This window comes from Sorex araneus, chromosome 1 (genome assembly GCF_027595985.1).
Source record: "Sorex araneus isolate mSorAra2 chromosome 1, mSorAra2.pri, whole genome shotgun sequence".
NCBI classification, from domain to species: domain Eukaryota; kingdom Metazoa; phylum Chordata; class Mammalia; order Eulipotyphla; family Soricidae; genus Sorex; species Sorex araneus.
Genome location: NC_073302.1, coordinates 403,241,040 through 403,264,205, shown reverse-complemented (window position 1 = coordinate 403,264,205; position 23,166 = coordinate 403,241,040). Strand labels below are relative to the sequence as shown.

At 36.2% G+C, this 23,166-nt stretch overlaps 1 protein-coding gene across 3 annotated transcripts in view; it reads left to right on the top strand.

Moving 5' to 3' along the window:
* Positions 1-23,166, top strand: part of RELN (reelin) — a 530,126-nt gene that overhangs the window by 134,483 nt on the left and 372,477 nt on the right. For all 3 annotated transcript variants that reach the window (XM_055133703.1, XM_055133707.1, XM_055133712.1), the window contains exon 3: positions 17,791-17,926. In XM_055133703.1, coding sequence (XP_054989678.1) covers positions 17,791-17,926 — 136 coding nt within the window. The remainder of the gene's footprint in view (positions 1-17,790; positions 17,927-23,166) is intronic.

Genomic DNA, 23,166 nt, shown 5'->3' with positions numbered 1-23,166 from the left:
GACTAATTCAGCTAATTGAGCTGGCTCTTATAAGGCCTCTCCTTGAGAATTTTTCCCCTTTCAAGACCAAATCTCAGATGCTGATTTATTTATCAACCCTGTTTCACCAGATGTAGTAAAAAGGTAGGGATAATCAACTATCTCCTTGGGCTCACAAATTATAATATACCACTTTTATGATACTTATAATAATAATTTCATTGGCACTGCAAACATCTGTGCAAGAATGCTTCATTGTATTAAACCCTCAAGGCATCCTTAAACTTATTGGCAGAAATCTGGCACCTTTAGACTAGACTGTAGTTCCATAGAAGACCTATAGCAGTATATTCTGATCATTTCATGTTTCTCCGTGCTTTACCTCACATGTTTTCTTTCATTTCTAAAAGAACATAGCAATGAAAAGACTGCCTGGAGTTATGTTTTAGAATGACTCCTAGGTTCAATTGCAAGCTGGTATGGAACAAATAGTGATGATGTCAGGGATGCTGTATATTTGTGTAAAGTAAAAGGTTCCCATAAAAAATAATATAGCAATGAATTTAAATCAAAACCTTTTCTGTTCTTATTATAATCATTATTATATTTGGTTCCTTTTTACTGACCACAGAAGAATAAGTTAAGGTTGTAACTTATTCTTAAGAAAGTCATTGGGAGATAACTGTTACACTTTAATTCTCACTCTGACACGATGAAGTCTCTAAATGAAATGTAAAACAACTTAAAGAAATTGTCTTTATGCAATAGTAAAATGTTTGAACATGTATGTATATAATCATATATTTTATACTTTTGTTTCTCATTTAGAAATTTTATCCATGTGCTACTATTTCTGTGTAGTACAAAGTATAACTTTATAATAAGATGAAAATTTTATAATATTATTTCCAGCTGTAAATAGGGATATATTCCTTAAAAAAAGTTTGGTTTGTTAACTTTTCAGTTAAAAAACTGTAGGTAAAGTAATTTCAAATTTAAAATGAAATTTGAGCTCAAGGAATAGAAACTAGAAATAATGTAAACTTTACCAGTAATATACATGTAAATTTATTTATGCATTCACATTAAAGAAAACCTATTATATATAAGTCCAAAAGAAGCTATAAAGTAGGACTAGAATAATTCTGATTTATACTTAGAATTTGAATTAAAAATAAATTTCAAAAGGTTATAGATTCATATATGGTTCATTATAAAGAAATAAAAACTACAATGGAAGTGAAGATTGAATTTTTTTGTAACAAATAACGTACGGTCTCCAGAATATCAGGCACTCCAGGGGTCAACATCTGAACAATATGTGGGTATAGGCCTGAGCATTGCTATATATGGCCCTAAATGATAGCAAACATACAAGGAACAAAATAAAATAAGTTGCTTTTCTAATTTTTTGATAATTATTTGAATGCATGCTCTGGTAATACCAGCATCATTTTTTTCAAACCAATATACTATGTTTATATTTAAGTTAATAGATTATAACAGTTTTTAAAGCTCTTTATTTTGTCTATTTAAATTTTGTGAATCTATTGAAAGTATTTTGGAAAGTAAAAAAATTCTAATTTCACATTTGTAAACAAGGGATGACAAGGAGCTTGAAATACTCATTTTCTTTTATTTTTCTTCATTTAAATTTTTTGTTCTATTTTTTAATACTAAATCAACATAAAACACTCATTTTCTCTTAAAAAAACTTTCTATTGAATTACTGTGAGAAAAACTCTTACAAAACTGTTCATGATTGGATTTCAGTCATACAGTATTCCAACATCATCCCTCCACTAGTGTACATTTCCTAGCACCAGTGTCTCCAGGTTCCCTTCCACAACCCCCCACCCCTCACCTCCTGCCTGGGTTGGCACGTTTATTCTCTCTCTCTTTCTCCCTTTTTTTTCTCTCTCTCTCTCCTCGATCTCTCTTTACTTTTGGGTTTTGTGGCTTGAAATATTGATAATAAAAAGTTATCAAGAAGATCTGAGGGTTAAAAGTAGGTAAAATGCTCATTTTCTTTTTTTTTAAAATAATTTATTTTTAATTAGTGAGTCACAGTGAGGGTACAGTTACAGATTCACACATTTTCGTGCTTCTTTTTCCCTCATGCAATGTTTAAGAGCCCATCCCTCCATCAGTGTCCATTCTCCACCACCTATGAATCCAGTATCCCTCCCCCCCCAGTCCTATCCCCCCACCCTACCCTGCCTCTGTAGTGGGGCATTCCAATTTGATATCTCTCTTTCCTTTTGGGTGTTGTGATTCCAAACAAGGGTATTGAGTGGTCATCCTGTTCAGTCTCTAGTCTACTTTCAGCATGCATCTCCCTTCCCATGCAGGATCTCCAATCACATATTACTTGGTGTTCCCCTCTCTATCTGGGATGACTTTCCCCCAGCATGTGAAGCCAGCTTCCAAGCTATGGAGCCAGCCTCCTGGTATTATATACTACTATTCTTGGGTATTAGTCTCCTATTCTGTTGTTCTATATTCCACAGATGAACACTCATTTTCTTAATAATGATTTAAATTATCTCAGTAGGTTGTGAATCATAATGAAATCGGAATTAAAGTAGTTATTTAAGACTTGAAAACAATTTAATTTGGGGAGTAGGGGTAAATTTGGTTCCCACCTGGCTCAGCGGCTCTTCCTGTATTTGTGTTTGAGTGACCCTTGGGTGGTGTTAGGACTCTGGTACCAAGACTTGACCACATGCAAGGCAGGGGCCTTACCTCCTCTACTGTCTCTACAGGCCACAAAATATGTTGTTGTTTTGATCTTATTTTGGCATCATTGTTGTTGGTTTTTATGGCATATAAGGTGATTACATAAAATGTCTGCAATAGTTGTGATATTTAAATATTTAATATACATTTAAACTTATTTTTGTACATTATATATAATTTAGATGTGAACCCAGATGATTTGCTTTTAGGATATGATCTTGGCTACTATAAAAAACTTAAGCTCATTATCGTTTCCCTTTGATGTAAAATAAGTGAATTGTTGTTTATTTCAAAAGTAGGAAATACCATGAAGAAGAAAGCAAACTTAGGAAACTGCTTATTCATTTAGCAAATGTTTATTGATTGATACTATGCAGAATCAATACGGCCAAAACCACATTTTCTAAAAACTTATAACCTAATAAAGGAAATAGAAGTAAATGACCTGTAATGAGTTCTATTAAAAGGATATATCAACCAGGAAAATCTAGTTTTTCTGTGTTAACAAATTGACCTCTAAATTGCAGCCCAGCAAAGAAATCTGATAGAGCAAGATACATCAGTGCTATCTGAGTCAAACCCTTTCAGTGTATTTATTTTGCAGTCAGGAGCTTAGCAAGCTAAGATATTTCCATTATGTGATTATGATGTCTCAATCTGTGGCTTCCTTTACTAGAGAGTCAAGGAAGTGAAGGAATCTAGAACACTCACATCCTCTATTCTATACTTAACCTAGGCCATAGTACTTTAAATTTCTTCTCATATTCTACTTCTTAAACTTACTCACCTGGCCTCTGGAACTGCAAAGTGACTGAAAAATATAGGGGAGCAGATGGTGAGCAATAAATGCTTTTACCAAAAGATATGTGCAGTCAGTGGGATAAAAAAGGATTTGGACATGAGTTAGTATCCTGAAATAAGTTGTCTGTAAAGGGGTAGAAAAATAAAAAGCCATGAAGTCTTCATAGAAGACAGTAAAAGTAATTGAGAAAACAAAACTCACGGGTCCGGGCACTCTTCACTAAGTCTTTGTAGGCAGTCTTTTCAGCACCATGGAGAGTTCCTATATTTACACTGCTGCAATGTCCTATGGAGTCACTTGTAATCTCTTATCAATAGTTGAGTCCAAATACAATAATTATGTACCTTTAAACTTGTTGAAAAAATGCTGAAAAAATCTACCAAAAATTATTCTAGCAATTTATTGCTGAGATTCCCCAAGATTTTTCCCTATCTATTCCCTTTTCAGGAAAAAAATATCACCCCAGTACTCTTCTGGAAATCAGACAATTCAGATTCAACAGCAACATTTTTAAGTATGATGAAGGAATGGAGATATACTTAATAACAGTTATCAAGAAAAGGTTGCACAGGAAAGTTTTGTGAAAATTATTTACAGTTTCCTATGTCTGTTAAGTTATGAGTAATATTTTGGTCAAGAGTCCAAAGGACAAAAGCACACTTTATGCCAGGTCAGCAAATGTTTTTTTCTGTAAATAGTCAGATTGTAATTGTTTTAGACTTTTCAGGCTGATATGATTGGTCTCTACTAAATATTTTCCTTTTGTTTTATTCTTTAAGATTTAAAACTTGGCCTAACTTATATTCTGAGGTCTCCACAACTCTGTATGAGTCTGCTTCATGTGTCATGACCTCAGGAAAAATAAGTTTTCTTGTCTTTATAAAAGTAAAGGAATAAAATATGTAAAATTTTTGTTAACTCAGTGATTCTACAAAAATAGGCGTAATACAGACTTGAACCATGTATTATAGTTTATTAACCCCTGTTCTAGGCAGAGAAAAAAGAGAAAAACCATAAATATTTACATCTCATAGTTTAATATTTGGTTTTGATAGGATATGAAGTCTAAATAAGTGTAATGATAAATAGAGAGCAAGATGTTATGCTGAGAAACTTATTGCCTACTTGTATTACTATCAAGTACCTCTAATGGATATAATCAGTCAAATAATAAAGTTAAATTTACATTTTAGAAAGATACCTATGTTGACAATCTGAAAGGGCAAACGTGACCTCACAGGATCAATAATTAGGGAGTGGTTGTCAGTGGTCAAAGAGAATGAAGCCTTAAATAAGGCCATATTGAGAAATGTAGGCAAGGATGCACATGGGAAAGAATTGAGGGAAAATTGAGAATTTTATAATTGACTCAAAGTCTAATTAGTATTACTTCAGTAGATAATAACCAGGATTACTTTCTGGTATTCCACCTTTAGCAGGAGTTCTCATTATTTAAATGATTTTGCCATTTATTATAGGTGTACTTTTTTCTGTCAAAAAGCATAAGCATATCTTTTGAACTGGTATGACTCTAGGAAACCTGTTAGGCTATTCAGGAGGGAGATGGGAATCTTTTGCTCCAGCCCATCAAATACATTGACTGCTACAAGTAATATTTTTCCTGTGGCAGAATTCCCATTCAAGAGAAGAACTCACCTCTCTGGTGATGTAGCTCAGAGGCGAGCACATTATTTGCCTGTGGAGGCACTGAGTTCAATCCCTGGTAGCATAAAGCAAATAAATAAATAAAAGGGAAAAGGTAACCAAAAAGCACAAGCAACTTGATGTATAAGAAATATTTAATACAAATTATGGCCTTCTATCATTTATATTAGCTAATTTTGGATCAAGAAATCCAGAGCTTCATAGACTTTGAACCTGTGTTCTATCATAACATATCATACCATCTATGACTGTTTAGAATTCATATGTAGTTCCCTTTTTTGTGCATAATGTGGTCCAAAAATAGAATTCCCACACTTCCTTTTTTTTTAGAGTTAAGACATTTTACTTAGTTTTTGTCTATCAAACTCACTACCATGAGACTAGGTTATAAAAAGAATACAAATATCACTTGGGAATCAAGCCTGGGAAAATCCAAATGAGATCAAGTGTAGTAAGGAAAATGTTAAGTTTTGTGGAATACCTTAGGCAAAATTTTTGTATGTGGTGATGGTGCTATTGTTTTCATATTGGGTACACCATTCATCCCCTCCTGTGTATTATCCAAGTTAATTTCTCTAACTCCTAGAGGAGCTTCCTAATATCTATCAAAAGTATTTTAATTAGCTCAGTTGTGTCCTTGGATTTCATCTGAGAATGGTAATAGGTATACCTAGAACTTTAATTACATAAGGCTACACATTACATAAGATTGAAATGGAGACTATAAGAGAAAATATTTTAGTAGGCTTATCAGAGGATTATAATGGGGAGAAAAAGTTATAAAGTATATTGTAGATTAAATAGGCAACAGGGTCAACTTGAAGACTGTGACAATTGGCACTATCATAGTGAAGAGTGGGAAGGGTGGGGGATAATTTCCGTAAAGTGGGAAGTTTGAAGTTCTCAGCTTTAAAGCTTGAAGACTATGGGATTATTCATTTTAATATTGATAAAATATTAGATACAACATTTGACCTTGGGGCCAACAGAAAAGTCCAATGATGAGAGCTACATGCCTTCCTTGCATTTACAGGGACCAAATTAGATCCCTAGTGTAAGTATGCCTTCTGAGAACAGTTTGGTGTAACCCCCAAAGACTTCTGAGTGTAGCTATGGTGGCCCACAGCACTGCCAGGCTCAAGCAAAACTGTATTCCTGTATCTGAGCACTGAAAAATCAGCCTGATTTCTCTAAGTGGCAAGTACCCCCATCACACACAAAAATTTTACCCGGAGCTATATCTGTATGTAAACAATCTCTCATCATTTAGAAATTCTAGAGACTCTTCTTAAACTCTGCCTATCTACAGGCATAGTGTTTAGGTATTATCCTCATTTTATAAGGAGATGCGTTCTGAGGCTTAGTCAAGGATTATTATGCCCCGACTACATCCTGAGTGAATTATGGTTAGCTTGAATACTTAATGAGTATAGTCAAAACTATACCTGGCTGGAGCTATAGCACAGTGGATAGGGCATTTGCCTTGCATGCAGCCAACCCGGGTTCAATTCCTTCATCTCTCTTGGAGAGCCCGGAAAGCTACTGAGAGTATCCTGCCTGCATGGCAGAGTCTGGCAAGCTACCTGTAGCATATTCGATATGCCCAAAACAGTAACAACCAAATATCACAATGGAGACGTTACTGGTGCCCGCTCAGCAAATTGATGAACAACTGGAGGACAGTGCTATAGTGCTATATTAAAACAGAAAGACTGAGATACAGTCTTTTATTCTATAAATGACATTTCCTCATTTAAGGAATACTTCTAGGTAATGTTTATGCAATTTGGCATTTGTCACAAGATAATTTTATTAATTCTTCTCCCAGTTAAAAAAGTTGATATTATATATATATCAACTATAAATTGCAGAACTTCAGAGTATATTGACTGAGATGTCAACCATAAAAATTACAGGACAGGATTTCAAGTAACTAGTCTGGGAACTAGTCACTTAGGCAGCTTCATCTCCTTAAACCTAATTTTTCTTATTTATAAAGTGAGGATGATAATAACACATTAGCACTTTACTGAGTTAATCTTTTAGATACACTAATAACTTGGCCAACATCTTAAAAACTCAAGAATTATTAACTTACTATTTTATCCAGGATGACAGTGCTACAGTGCAGATTCTCTTTTCTCACTCTTTAGAATACTGAAATAAAGGCCTGAGTCAGCTTATTGGGTAGTAATTCTGATATTGAATTCAATTTTCTGATTGATCAACTGAGAATTTCTTTGGCATCCAGGAAAGAAAAAAGGGGCGAGGTCTCAAGTCTTGAACACTCTGGAGATGGTGAATGCAGTAACTTTGTACATCAACATCATAAACGTTAACACTATTGTAATCATGCTACTGAAACTATAATGCAAATTAGTTTTATATACACTATAATAGCCATCATAATTTTGAAAAGGAATATTGGAGGTGGTGTTTACAACCCTGAGTTCCTGCAACAGTACAGTAGTCTCTAGCTTCATCTTCCTTAACTTTTCTTTTTTTTTTAATTGTGGTAAGGACACTTAACCTAAGATCTATTGTGTACATTGCAAGAATGTAGTTATCTTACATAACTGAATCTATGTCCTTTCAACAGCAACTTCTGTCAACTCAGTAGCATTAAAACAAATAACCTCCTTAAAAATTGACAAGGGATTGGATAAATGTTGCTTAAAGGAATTCATATTATGGTCCATGATTATGTGAAAAGATGCTCAACATCTTTAATGAGAAAAATGTAAATAGAAACCATAATGAAATGACATATAACACTAGGAAAACATCATAAAATAAAAATAAAGATGGCAGGTGTGGCAATATGTGGAGAAATTGGAACCTCTGTGCATTATTGGTAGGAGTATAACATGGTTCAGACACAATGAAAATAAGGTAAAGGCTCCTCAGAAAACTGAAATATTAGTAATGTATTCTCTACAAATGCCTCATATGTGATACATATCCAAGAAAATTGAACTCAGGATCCTTAAGAAATATCTGAAGTTTCACGTTCATCGAAGCATTATTTGCGGTAGCTAAACATAAAAGTAACCTGAATGTCTGTTGTTTGATGAATGGATAAAGGAACTATGGTATAACCATACAGTGGAATGTTGTCCAACCTTAAAAAGCAAGGAAAGCCCTTCATATGGGGTACCCTGAGGGTCATTATGCCAAATGAAGTAATAAAAGGATCATATTACTGCATGATTTGATTTATACATGGTATCAAATAGTCTACCTCATGCAATCAGAGACTAGAATGTTGCTTGCCAGGGATTAGGAAGAGGAAATAAAAGCTGCTATAAAATGGGTATGACTTTGCAATTGTGTATAGGAGATTTCAAATTGGGGTGGGCCACATCTGCTTGTTCTCAGGGCTTTTTCCTGGCTCTCTGCTCAAGGATCACTCCTGGCAGTACTCAGGGAGCATATGGGGTCGGGATTGGGAATCAAACCTCAGGTCAGCAGAATGCAGAGCAAATACCCTACTCGCATTGCTATTGCTCCAGCCCCACCAAGGTTTCAGTTTTATTTATTTATTTATTTATTTTTAATTTTTTTATTGAGTCACCATGTGGAAAGTTACAAAGTTTTCAGGTTTAAATCTCAGTTATACAATGCTCGAATACCCATCCCTTCACCAGTGCTCATATTCCACCACCAAGAATCCCAGTATAGCTCCACCCCGCCACCTCACATCCCAACCCCCCCCATGCCCCTAGCCCCCCCACCCTAAGCCCCCCCCGCCTGTGTAACTAATACATTTCACTTTACTTTCATTTTAATTGCATACAATATTTCAACAAAACTCACTATTATTGTTTGGAGAGTCTCTCCCCTAAAGTCAGACCTGCAGAAAAGGAAGCATTAGATAATTTGTTTTCCATTGCTGAGGATGAAGAGGTATGAGGTCGAGTGACCACACTTAGCGGCCTCTCAGTTGGTTTCAGTTTTAAAAGAGCCCTGATGAGGCTCTTTTCAGCTACTATATTGATTTTGGCTTATATACCTAAGACTTTAACCTCTATAAACTTTTCCCAAGTTTAGTCAACAGACTGTGATTTATAATATTGTTAATGACACAATTTCATGCATACAGCATTCTAACACCACACCCACCACCAGTGTCAGCTCCCCTTCACCAATATCCCAAGGTTCCCCCTCCTGAACGTTGCCACCCCCAGCTCAGTTCTCTAGTCCTCAGGTTCTGTTGCCTTTGACCATTTTTTATTTCCCTTTCTATTATAATTATTACTATTATCTTACCTATATATATATCTAAAATCCAACTCTGGAGTTGACCTGTAAATTTAACACACGTCAGATTAAGTCCAAGGGGTAGATGGTAAAGCACAGCACCGTTCTGGACAGGTAACCAAAGTGTGTGGTTGGTATGAAGGAAGGCTGGGGACAGTGTGCAGTGATCATCTACCTCCTTGCATCTGTGGTAGGGAGGGAGCATATGCAGCGGTAGGGGAGATGACGGTAACCAGTAGATTAGAGAGTTTCAGCCATGCAAAGTAGTGCACAACTCATTTCGGGGGTGGGGTGCCGGGGGGACCTCGGCGCTGGTTGGACTCAGTTTCCACAGAGGCTTAGTTGAATGGCTTTGCCTTGCCCGTAGGGAAACACTTTAGATCTAAAGATGTCTCACTCACATCTTTATTTATCTTGGAGATGTGCCTAACTAGAGTACAAAGTATATCTATAACCAGTGAGAAATAAGGTGTTTGGACAGGGAGGAGAAGGTGAGAGGAAGAAAAAAGGGAACCGTGAACTTATGCCTGGAGGAGTAAACCTCTTCTCACTCATTCTCAGGTGATTCCCACCCCATCACTATATTTGGATAAGACTTTATAGGGAGAGGGGGCTGTCTCAGAATTGAAGAACTGACACTTAAGGATAGGAGAAAGAAAACCCATAAATATTGGAAGTAGAAAATGGCCCCATGGTCAAGTACCAATCATTAGTTCTGTTATACTTGGTAAGTTACTTAAATTTAGTGGACCTTGGTTCCTTCTTTTTTAAAATGTGAATGGTAATAATAGCTAACACAAGAGCTTCCACTATTTGCCCTCTACTCATTAAATTTTTATCTCACTATTACTATCCTCTTCATTTTTCTGGAGAGGAAAGAGGAACAGGGTAGTTGAATGATTTGACCAAGATTCCACAAAATCTTGGCAGTGGAGTAAGGATCTGAATCCAGGCAGACTATTTACAATTTTTTTCTGCTTCTCCAATAGTGGTAAGATAATATTAAGGGTAAAATATACATGACACAGGGAAGGTATTTGTAGGAATAAAAAAGAACAACAGCAAGAATTTTTTAAAATTAATGTAGGAGTACTGCTACACTACACTTGATCTTAGCCAAAAGAGAGTAGGCAACAAATTTTATATATATATATATGTACATATATATACACACACACACACATACACATCTCGGAGAGCCAGGCAAGCTACCAAGAGTATCCCACGTGGGCAGAGCCTGGCAAGCTACCTGTGGCATATTCGATATGCAAAAATCAGTTAAGGATAGGTCTCATTCCCCTGACCCTGAAAGAGCCTCCAATCTTTGAAAAGATGAGTAAGGAGAGGCTGCTAAAATCTCAGGGCTGGGAGGAATAGAGACGCTACTGGTGCCTGCTCAAGTAAATCGATGAACAACGGGATGACAGTGACAGTGACAGGCATACTGCTATTTATTCAGCCATTGATTAAGCTGGTTGAATTGGGCATGAACTCCACATTATATTTGTTAAAAACTTTTTAAATTGAATATCCATGAGATAGACCATTACAAAGCTTTTATAATTGGGTTTCAGTCATACAATGATCCAGTACCCATCCCTCCACCAATGTACATTTCCCACCCTCAGTGTCCCCTGTTTCCCTACCACCATCTTCCAACACTCCACCTCCCCATCCAAGCCTCCCTCTCTGGGAGGCACTTTCATTCTAACAGCAGGAATTTTTATCTTTTTAACTTCAGTGAGAAAAGATTTAGGTTGATGTAAACGTTTTCAAAATAAATGACAGGAGGTGTGCAGATAGCATAATTCATCCTGCATTTTCGACCGAATGCCCAGAGATAGAATTCCAAATAATTTTGAAGTGATTGTAGTACTTTTAACTTCTACACTACTTAGTCTGAAACCAAATGCTTTAAAATCAAATTTACTCAATGTGTATGTATGGTAATTTGTGTGTGCACATGAGCACAGTCTATTAATTGTCTTATAGCAATACTTGAGAAAACTTCTTTTCATGCCCATTTTTATTAGCCTGGCACTTCCCTGATAAGCTTAAATAAGGATATTTTCAGGGAGTTTTGTGATTACTTTCTGCCTATGAAATAATTTTTAGCTTTGTTGGAATATTTGCCTAGCAAAGGAGGGAAGTAATAGACAAGACAAACTGTAAGTAAATAGTTATTTGTATTAGATCAAATGAAAGGATTAAAGAATGGCTGGAACTCCGTCATTCATTTTCTCATTCCCTTACATATATAAGCCTAACTTTCCAAATTAGAGTTTCAGAAGCCTGTATTGTTATTAATTAAAAGAAATCTTTAAATATCCCTTTAAAAAAGAACAAATGATAAAAATAAAATAGAAATCATATGAAATAAGTTAATAAAATTATAAAATTTTGGCACTGCATTTCACCAAGCTATCTAAACATGTTTTTTTAAAGATAGTTTTCATGCTTTTACATGAAGGCTTCATTTTTCACAGATAAAAAAAAAATCTACATAATCTTAATGTGCTGGCTTTTTTTTTTTTTTTTTTTTTGCTTTTTGGGTCACACCCAGCGATGCTCAGGGGTTACTCCTGGCTTTGCACTCAGGAATTACTCCTGGCGGTGCTTGGGGGACCATATGGGATGCCGGGGATTGAACCCGGGTCGGCCGCGTGCAAGGCAAATGCCCTACCCGCTGTGCTATCGCTCTGGCCCCAATGTGCTGGCTTTTTATTTGGCAGTAGCTTACCAGGATTGTCTTAGTTCTTGAGTTTCTTGAAAAGTTAACCAGGAAACTTTTCCTTTACTTTGACACCAACCATAGCCTATTGAAAATTAGACATATTTGAGTAATCCACATCTTTAATCTACAAAAATTAAAACAAATCCAATATGTATATATTATCTACAGTATTGGTTATCCTTGGTAACACACTCTTCAATTTTTTGAGGTGAATGGGATATATATTTATGAGAACACATACTTTTATCTTAGAATTGAGGGCCATAGTAAATTTTAGTTACAGTTTTGAAGACCCTGGGTCTGAACATAAAGAGCATAGAAAACTAATCTTGAAGGAAATAGGGTTCATACAAGGTTTATTCATAAACTTAAAATAACTGAAGACTTGTCAAGAAGAATGATGTCCCAGAAGGCATAGAAATATGTATCACTGTCTTAAAAGGAATCATGGAGTCAACTTTAGAACAATTGATGACATTGTGAGCCTAATATTGCAGAAGTATAGTGTGAATAAAGGAAACATGTATCAGTCCCTATCCTATAACTTTTGTTGAGAAGTCAAGTATTAGATGTTTTTAAAAATATATAGTTTAGGTAATTGAGTTACAATAGTGCTTAAGCTTAGGGTATTGAAGTACAAATTTGCATACCCCTGCCCGGAAGTGCCCATGACTCCCCCCAACCCCGTCCCTATGTCACTTCCTGTCCAATATTGTTTCCTCCCACAACCTCGTCATTATTTGTTAATCCACAGTTTCGGTTCTATTGGAGATTTATTTTAAGATTTTGAGGAAACTTCATAATGTTTTCCACAATTTCAGAGTCAATTTATATTCCCACTATCTATGTATAAGTGTTTTCTTTCCACCGCATCTTAACCGTGCACAGCAGGTAGGGCATTTACCTTGCACAAGGCCGACCGGGGTTCGATTCCTCCATCCATCTCAGAGAGCATGGCAAGCTACCAAGAGTCTCCCGCCTGCATGGCAGAGCCTGGCAAGCTACCCATAGCGTATTGGATATGCCAAAAATGGTAACAAGTCTCACAATGGAGACGTTACTGTGCCCACTGGAGCAAATCTATGGGACAACAGTGCTACAGTGTTACAGATGATAACCATTCTGGCATGTACTAGGTGATAACTCATTGTGGTTTTTATTTGCATTTCCCTAATGATTAGTGATAGAGATTAGTCTCTCATGTTCTAATGGCCATTTGGTATCTTCTTTGAAAGAATACCTGTTTATTTCTTCAGCTCCCCTCAACGTTTTTATTTGTTTTTTGGACCACACCCAGTGGTTCACAGACGCTATTTCTGGTTCTGTGTATTGGAGTGACTCAATGGAGTGCTTGCTTGGAGAACTCTATGTAGTGTTAGGGATTGAACTGGGATTGATGCCTGCAAGGTAAGTGCCTTACCTTTAGTATTATCTCTCTAGCCCCTTCTGCCCACTTTAAATTTAGATTATTTTTTGGTTATTAAATTGTCTGGGTTTTATTTGAAATGTATTTTGCTTACTAACCATATCAGATTGGGCATTTGTAAGACTTTCTCTAACTTTACTATTGTCTTTCCGTTCTGTTGATTATTTCCTTTGTTGTACAGAGACTTTTGAGTTTGATATACTCTCATTAATTGACTTTTGTGTTTGGCGTTTGTACTTTGTTGTCACATTAAAAAAATAGTTGCCAAGATCAATTTAGACGAGTTTTATCCACTATGTTTTCTTCTCGGAGTTTTATGGAAATAGGTCTTATGATTGCATCTTTGAGACATTTGTCTGTTTCTGCAAGATATGTGGTAGGAATCCACTTTCATTGTTCCACATGCATTGCTTCAGTTTTCCTGTCATCATTTGTTGAAGGGACTATCCTTTCTTGTTGGGCATTCTTGAAATAATTGTATTTGACTTGAATATTGAATTGATGGGCTGGAGTGATAGTGCAGCAGCATTCGCCTTTCACTCGGCTGACCCATGTTCGATTCCTCCGCCCCTCTCGGAGAGCCCAGCAAGCTACCGAGAGTGTCTCACCCCCACAGCAGAGCCTGGCAAGCTACCCGTGGCATATCGGATATGGCAACAACAGTAACAATAAGTCTCACAATGAGAGATGTTACTGGTGCCCGCTCGAACAAATCAATGAGCAAAGGGATGTCAGTGACCAGTGATTAAATTGACTTTATTGAATATTTTTGATAGATTGAATAATTATTGATTTAGAAATTATAACTAGATTATAAATGTTTAAATCTATCTATACAATATTCAAAGGAAGTATGTAAGCCTTAAAAACTTGTTAAAATCAAGACAATTATACATTTTTTAGAATTTAAGAGTTTGAAGTATATATTCTGCCTTCTTTGCCAAAGTTTGATCAGTATATCCACACTTCTTGAAGTACCTATTAGCTCTAATAGTTTTATTCCTCTGGTACAGATTCCTTGCAGGAGAAATACCACATGAGAAAATTGGTGTGTGTGTGTGTGTGTGTGTGTGTGTGTGTGTGTGTGTGTGAAAGCTTACACAATAACCACAATGATGAAAATAAAATATTATAACCATGATTCACATATATACATCTATCTCCCAAGGGTATTCAGTATGATTAAATTGTTATAGATACATTTTCTCATTTCTCAGTCATATTAAAAGCTCAATATGCATCCTATTACCCACATACAGCAAAGAAATTAGTGTCAAATTTGAATTTATTACCAAATTTAAACTTATCTTCCCCCAACTAGTTTTTCAACTCACATATATTAATTAGACTATATGCCTTTTATATGTATTTTATGACACAAAAGCTATTAAAAGACTCACAGCAAATGCACTGAGCTAGGGCCCTGGAAGGTCTGTATTCCGACTGCTCTCATTCTCCCCTTCTTACCTTATATGCACATTTCTGCACATTATGTTGTCTTTGTGGAACATCCTTCTTATTTCTGTTCACTTAAATTATTCTCAGAGAGCTATAAAGCCTAAAGGGGCCTTCGTGATTATGACCAGCGTTTTACGGCCATTTGTAAAACATGTTGTCAGAAGTGAAATGAGAGAAGACACTGACTGAGGTCATTCAGCTCGGTGTGGCAGAACTGAGGGTACAGTCTTTTGGTTGTTCCCCCGCTTCCACTAAATGAAAATTAAATACATTTTAAATCTTAACTCTTTCCTCAAGACTCAGTTCCAGTTTCCTCCTTCAGGAGAGCCATTTCTTTTTTTTTAATTTTATTTTATTGAATCACCATGAGATACAGTTACAAGCTTTCATGTTTGAGTTATAGTCATACAATGTTCCAACACCCATTCCTCCACCAGTGCATATTCTGCACCACCAATCTCCCCAGTATACCCCTCTTTTCCACCCTCCCCCTTCCTCCATGGCAGACAATTTCCCACATACTCTCTCTAGAGCCATTTCTGGCTTGGTAGTGAGGGCCGTGATTGAAACCCAGCAACTTTCTCACCTGCTTTATGAGCTGAAGCAAGTTCTTTTATCTCCATTATCTTAGTGTCCTCATAGGTGAAATGGAAAGATTAACAGCTCCGACCTCAAGGGTTGTTTGAAACCTTAATATTCATGAAGCACTTATTAATAGTGCTAGGTCACAGTAATGTTCAGTTGTCATTATAATTATTCATATTACTTATCCTTTCTCTCCTATTTTGTCTATTACAAGAAGACCACACAATTAGTATTTATTTTTCAGTTTCTAAATTTAGAATATCAGTTTATTCCAATTTTCTCATTCCTGCTCAGCTCATTTCAGAGTAGGGCCTCTGTTCTGTTTCTTCCTCCCTAGACATTGCATAATGTTTTATGCAAAGTAGAAATTCTAGACAGACCTGTTTTTTGCAGGTTGATCAATAGATTTTTTTAGTAATTACCACTCTGAAAGTTTTAGATGTTCCCAAAGAACATTTGTTAAACTGTAACATCAGAATAATATGTTATCTGGGTTATAAAGCCAAACCATGACCTACTCCTAGTGATTCTTAGGCAACACATTAAAGACCCTCCAGACTACCACTGTGGGATGCTTTTAGAAACAGTGGGTAAGAGGATAGTATATTTGCATTACTGTTAAGGGCCATCATGTGAGACATTCCTGGATACACTCAAGCCCTGTATTTGTACCTTAGTAATAAGACATTAGTTACTCCAGTTCCTGAGTTTATGACACATCTGTGAAGCATGTTTTTAGCCACATATTAGAATTGCTTTGTGAACTTCAAAAACTCACAATGCTTAGGCTACACTCCTAATTTATATTTCAGAATTTCTGGAAACTAGTATTTATTCAGTCCAAGAATTGAATAAATTCAGACTGGAGAGATAGCACAGTGGGTAGGGCATTTGCCTTGCACATGGCCGACCCAGGTTCGATTCCTCCGTCCCTCTCGGAGATTCCTGGCAAGCTACCAAGAGTCTCCCGCATGCATGACAGAGCCTGGAAAGCTACCTGTGGCAGATTCGATATGCCAAAAACAGTAACAACAAGTCTCACAATGGGGACGTTACTGTTGCCTGCTCAAGCAAATCAATGAACAAAGGGACGACTATGCTACAGTACTACAGTATTTATTCAGTCTTATCAGGTGATGCTGCTCCAAGTTGGAGATAAAAGTCCCAGACCATTGTAAAATGCAGTGATATTGTCTGATGGCAGATTTACTCAGGCAGGGAAAGAAGCAGGAAGGACAATACATTCAGACTCGGTTTCCAACAGGGCTTCTGATGATGGAGGAGTCAGATGAATGGGATTCCTAATACCAAGACCGTGAAACCTTGAAACTTTAATTTGTTTGATTCATCTCACTCTTAACAAGATTCTGTCTGGAACTTTTATTTCGTCTTTGGCCAGGATGAGTCCTGAAAATGTATCATTTCCACCCACTGAATTTCTGCTTTATGTTCCGCTAGAGAGGAGTAGCAGTTTCTGAATCACAGCTATTGAGTCTTCGTCAGCTCTGTGATTTCCATGGGAGTCTTTCATCCCCCTAACCTGGTTTCTCTGGTTTGATGAATTTTGTCTTGAGATGCACCTTAAAAAAAAAGAGTGAGAAAAAGAACTTCTTTAGGATATATCAAAATGTACATGTTTTTCAGTTTTTTAGCCCTTTCTGACACAGTCATAGGGTTTGTTTCAGGATACAAAACTTTCAGTATTAAAATAATGAAATTCCTAGGCCCGCTGATCACCGTTCTCTCTAAAATAACAAAACAAAAGTCCAAATATTTTAAACAAGCTCTTCCTGTCATCTTCATACCGAGATGTCTCTCTGTTTGCGGTGACCTCCCTACTGCAGTGACTTCCAATACAGTCTTTTTCAGCTGCCGTTGTAGCTGTGCTGGTGATTTTGGTGATGGGCAAAGACAGAACACGAAAATAAATACCATGGCAACCAATTTAGTTGATTATTATTTTTTCAAAGGATTTCTTTCTTTCTGGCAAGTGAAAGTAGAAAATTATCTAGTTTATGGAGAAGCTATTTAACGGGAAGAACCCACACAGAACGAAAATGTACAGAAAAGTTTCATTATGCCCTAAGAAATACGGCCTTTGCTTGTTTTTATACCAACTTCTGTTTTTCACTGTTTCCTCAGGAATCATGTCTGACCACCAGTTTGGGAACCAGTTTATGTGCAGTGTGGTGGCTTCCCATGTGAGTCACCTGCCCACAACCAACCTCAGCTTTGTCTGGATTGCTCCACCTGCAGGCACCGGCTGTGTGAACTTCATGTAAGTACCAAAATGTCTATGACTAAGCCAACAGCTTATGTTTCTCAAGGAGTTTCATATAGAATACCCAACTGTATTTTTAATAGGTTCGCTCATAATTAAGGCTACTGATTTGATGCCGGAAGAGGTCAAGCTTGTTCAAAAGAAGTTGAATTTTCCTTCATGCATATTACACAAATTCTTAGATTTTAGCTGACCTTCCCCCCCCCCCAAAGAAAAAAACATTTTTAAAAAGGGCATATTGAAGGAACTGAGGTATGGAAAGGAAACAAAGTATGTGAATGCTTAGAAAATAAGATGAAGATAGGCACAAAAGTACCATACATTTGGTGAAAGAAGATAGCGAATTTAGTTTTGAGATTGGCACTGGCCCTCAGTGCTAATTGAGTAATGTGATTGGTTAGATAATTGATGTGAATGACTCAGAAGTTAAGAACTCTCTGGAAATCTAATGGTTCTCGAATCTTTCATTGAAAGAAAACTGGGCAATGTAGTGGGCTGGGGGCCGATAGCATCTTTAGATGAATGCAGCATTATGGGCCAAAGGCTGCGCCTCTGATGCTTCTTAGAGTGGGTGATACTTCTACCACTGCCCCCAAGTCACCTCTTCTCTTCCCCCCACCCCCCATTGCATCTTGATATTTTCACTTCTAACACGATATGCTTCTCTTTTTAAATTATATATATATATATATATATATATATATATATATATTGTTTATTGTCTCTCTTCCTGCTGAAATAAATTCAAGCTTCTTGGAGGCAAGATTTTTCTATTTTGTTCACTGATTGGCTGCAAATACTGCATACAATTCCAGGAACACAGGAAATGCTGAGTATTTTTTGAATGGATGAGTATGCCTATGGAGTACAGCAACTCTGTGGGCAGAATAGAGCTGGGAAGCATCACAAATGTTTTTCTATTCCAATCCCTTTCCCAGAGAGCAGAATCCCATGGAACTTATGTGCCAAGATTTATTATCTGTCTTCTCTTTGTAACATATAGTACAGTGTCAAGAGTTCCTGTTGTTCCCATATCATTAATTAACAAATATAATTAACAAATTATAAATATATATATATATTTGTTTTTTCTGGCTATCTTTTTGGTACGCAGCCTATAAATGTCAGATTCATTTTACTTATCTGACATTTACTGTCACTTTTTCTCTTAGAAAGTTTGCATACCTGTACGTATTCCTTCTAGTACCTCCTACTAAGATGATTTCAGCCTTCCTCAGTGCTCTGCCTGCTTATCCTTCACTCTCTTCTGAACATTGTTGTCTATTTAATGTTACTGTGATACGATGTTAATAGATGTTAATAACTTGAAAGTTTGGTACTCTCAGGGGCTGGAGGTACCTCCAGAGACCCTGGGAGCCATTCCCAGAAATAGTTACCAGCCAATCTAGGTAATTACGGGCTGTGGGCCACGGATGGGGTCTGTGCCAGAGGTGACCAGGATTACGTCTGGCAGTGTTCATTGAGGGCAGTGTGGTTTCAGGACCCAGCACAGGCAGTAGCATGTGCTCTGACCACTGAGCTGTCTCCCTGATCCCACAACTCTGTTTCCTTCTAGAAAATGCTGTAACTATTTTAAGTCTTATACCCAGACAACGTTTTCTTTGTAGCTGGTGAGAAAAGCACAATCTGGTCACAACTCATTTTTATGAACTACAAAAAAATTTAACAACCTCACCCATATTTCCTATAAAATTTTAGATGATGCAGATTGTACACTTTCACATACTAAATAAATAATTCTGCTTAAACCACGACAATGGTGAATATTAGAGTAGCTGTTTCCTCTGTGAGTAGAGGATATCTTAGTTGATCTCTTTTTTCACTCAGTTTGCAAGGGTGTATAGGAAATGTGGACAACTGTATGTGGTCCACTGAAACAAATCATCTGAAATACACTTACCTATTTAAAATTCTTTGTAAGGGCCAGAGTGTGGTGCAGAGCAGATGTGAGGCTTGTCTTGCCCACAGCTGATTCTAGTCCCCTGAACTTCACCAGGGGTCATTCCTGAAGACAGAGCCAAGAGTGATCCCTGAACACAGCCAAGTGGAGGGATGTGGACCCCCCAAAACCTAAAATTAAAATATTTTGAAAAGTCCCATAATAAGAATTGTGGAGCATTTGAACTGAAATTCAGACAAGTATGTAATGTGCTGTGTGTGTCTGTCTTTGCCCTGGAAGAGAAGTGGTACATGTCTGAATAAACTTGGTGTTATTGGTTAACCACTTAGCCACACAGTCATTTGGACTGTCTGTTTTACTGCCTTTCTTGTTAAAAATAATCAAGTGAGAGACAGGAGGGTCTGAGGATAAAGTTGTTGAGTAAACAGTGGCAGATGCATAAAATAAATCAGTAACTATTTTGTTTTATTCATAGTTTTATAGATAAAATTATGTCTTACCCGTATTTTTATGAGACCTATTGATAGTATTACATTTTAAATAATTCACTCAAAAAACCTGGTTGGTTCCCAAATCTTCTGACAATGCAATTTGTTTCATTTTTATGTTTGAAAAATTTCCTGACTAAGCCTCCAGTTGATAGAAACAATCAGAAAATTTGTAAACTTAAAGACAGTTTCCAGGTAGGAGGGGGAATTGGGGAGAGAAGAGGGAAGAGGAGGAATGATTTAAAGATGAGAATAGGAAAAAGATAGATGGAAGGAAAGAAGGAAAGAAGAACAAAAGGAAGAAAATCTCCAAGCTAATGAGGTCAGAAAATTAGGGACAAACTTTTAAAAAGACGGGGGAGTAATAATTGTAAAATAAAAATGACATCATTGATCAAAAATATTTTTGAAAATTTACAATGAAATTCACTGTACTAAGTAGTTTCTTTTTGCTGATCCCCCTAAGTGGTACCTAGGCATCCCAGGGGCCATGTCTGGTAATTCTTGCTTAACAAGACCATGGTTAAGCGTTAGAGCTTGAAAATGCAATTCTGCTTAGGCCTATAGACCTGGGGTCCACCAGGGACACCTCCCATGTTGCTTGTGTTGGGGATAGGGGTGAAGCACATGTGGTTCGAGGGATTGAACCACGTTCAGGTACATGCACCCAAACCCCTGAATTATGTCTCTGGCCCCTGTTCTAAGTAGTTTGTCTTTCAAAGCATTTTTTTTCTCATGGGAATTCTATTCCATTATGTATCTAGTTTATGAATGAGGAAATTTAAATACAGAGAGATTAAGTGACTTGCTTTAACACCCAGTGATAACCAGAGACCAGTTCAGAAGGAAGTTCAGTTTCAAAGCAGGTGATTTTTGTAACTTTACCCTTTAACAATAACTTATCTGTTACATTGTAGTAAAATATCCTTTATAATGATGTCATGAAAATCAAATACAGTCTGTAGTTTAGTATCAGAATCTCTGAAAAAAATAAATGGTCAATGGGCATTTCCAGTATTTATTTCAAAATCTAGCTCTATAAAATTTAATATTATTGAATCTATTTAGATGTCAAGAGGTAGCAATTTAAACATCTGAAATGTGAAGAATACAGTGGACCAATGTGACAAATGAAGGTTATGCTCTTTGAGTGATGCATTTTATTCTTAACATACTGTTTATACCCTATTCCTACTTTAAAAAGGGCTTTGCATAGAAGGGAATCAATGTGTGAGTTAAAGGTAAAATCTATTATCATTAGATTTAGGTTAACTTCTTAGACGCTATATAACTTCTATATAGTATACTTAGATGCTATATACATAGATGCTATATAACTTCTTAGATGCTATATAACTTCTTAGATGCTTCTAATATGCTATAATGCAATATTAGGAACATATTGGAACATAAATGAAAATAGTGTTTTTGCCTAAATTAGTTGATGATTAATCTTAAGTGCACTGCCTTAAAATGGGAACGGTATGAATCAAACAATATTCTATTTAACTGATCAACACAGGGAGTAAACTCAGGTCACCAAAAGACATACATAGGTAGACCATATTTGAACATTTAATAGTTTAAAGCATTATTCTCCTACAGGGACATTTTTAAAAAGTAACTGAAAAAGAAGACAACAAAAACCATTTAAAAAATTTAAGACTCTGGAAGTTTTATGATCACTAGGACAGGCTCAAAATAATACTGACGCAGAGATTTGAGGTACTGCCATAAGTGTATCTCAGATGCCTTTAATTTTTGATGAGAGTCATTCCAGTCTGTCTGGAGGATTTCCCAGGACAGATACTGTAGTTGCCCATTAATTTCCATCCATCAAAAGAAAACAACACAGTTATATTTGCCTTTTTTATATAAATATTTGAAATAAAATCAGGGACTGCCCCCGGGGTATGTTTATAGGGAATACATTTATATCTGTAGATAAGGATGCCAACAGTCAGTTCATATAAATGTGATTCTGCTTTCTATGTTATACAGAGCTCAGTGAAAAAAATTAATTACATCTCATGTTAGACTTACATTACTGCTCAAATTAGATTGATAATAGCTGTACTCTCAGATAAAAACAATAAGGATATTTTCCAAAGAAGGAATTTTGTTTATCCACTATTATTTTTTTCTGAAAGTTTCAGCGACCTGTATTTAAACAAATAGTTTCCCATTTGAGAAATTCATCCAAGTATTGTTAAAAATCATACCTTTGAATGAGATGATTTGAAAAATTATTTATTCTCTAATTGAATATCCAGGAGCCTGGTAATTGTCACTTCTCCTTGCTTCTGTTTTTCATCAAAGTTAAGTAGTCAATTAGGCTTGGACAAGGAGACAAGCTAAGTCCAGATTTATCAACGTTATTGCCAAACAAGGTCAAGATACTTTGGGGGAGATTTAGCTTTTTATTTTAGGAAGTATTATAAAATGTTTAGATAAAATATGTCTACTAATTTTCAGGAAGGTATGAAGAAGTTATTTTTGTTATTTTATCAATAAAAATAAAAACTAAGTAGACACTCAAAAGAAAATTATTTCCTTCATTTTATTCTCCTCTCCTTTTTCCTTTTCTAAATCCCCTTTGCTTTCCAAGAAGCCCTGGTATAAGCAGCTCCATTGATGGTAGGGCAATCTGTTAGAGTGTCATTATACTTTTTTGCATCAAAATCACAAAATTATTAAATAATTGAAGCAGCTTTATAGTAAGAAAGGTTTTTCTATTTCAGTAATGACGTTTTTACTGGGATCCAAACTCTAGTTTGAATTCCATGACTCTAGTTATGGAAGTCTCTACCATAGTAATAGTTGTATTA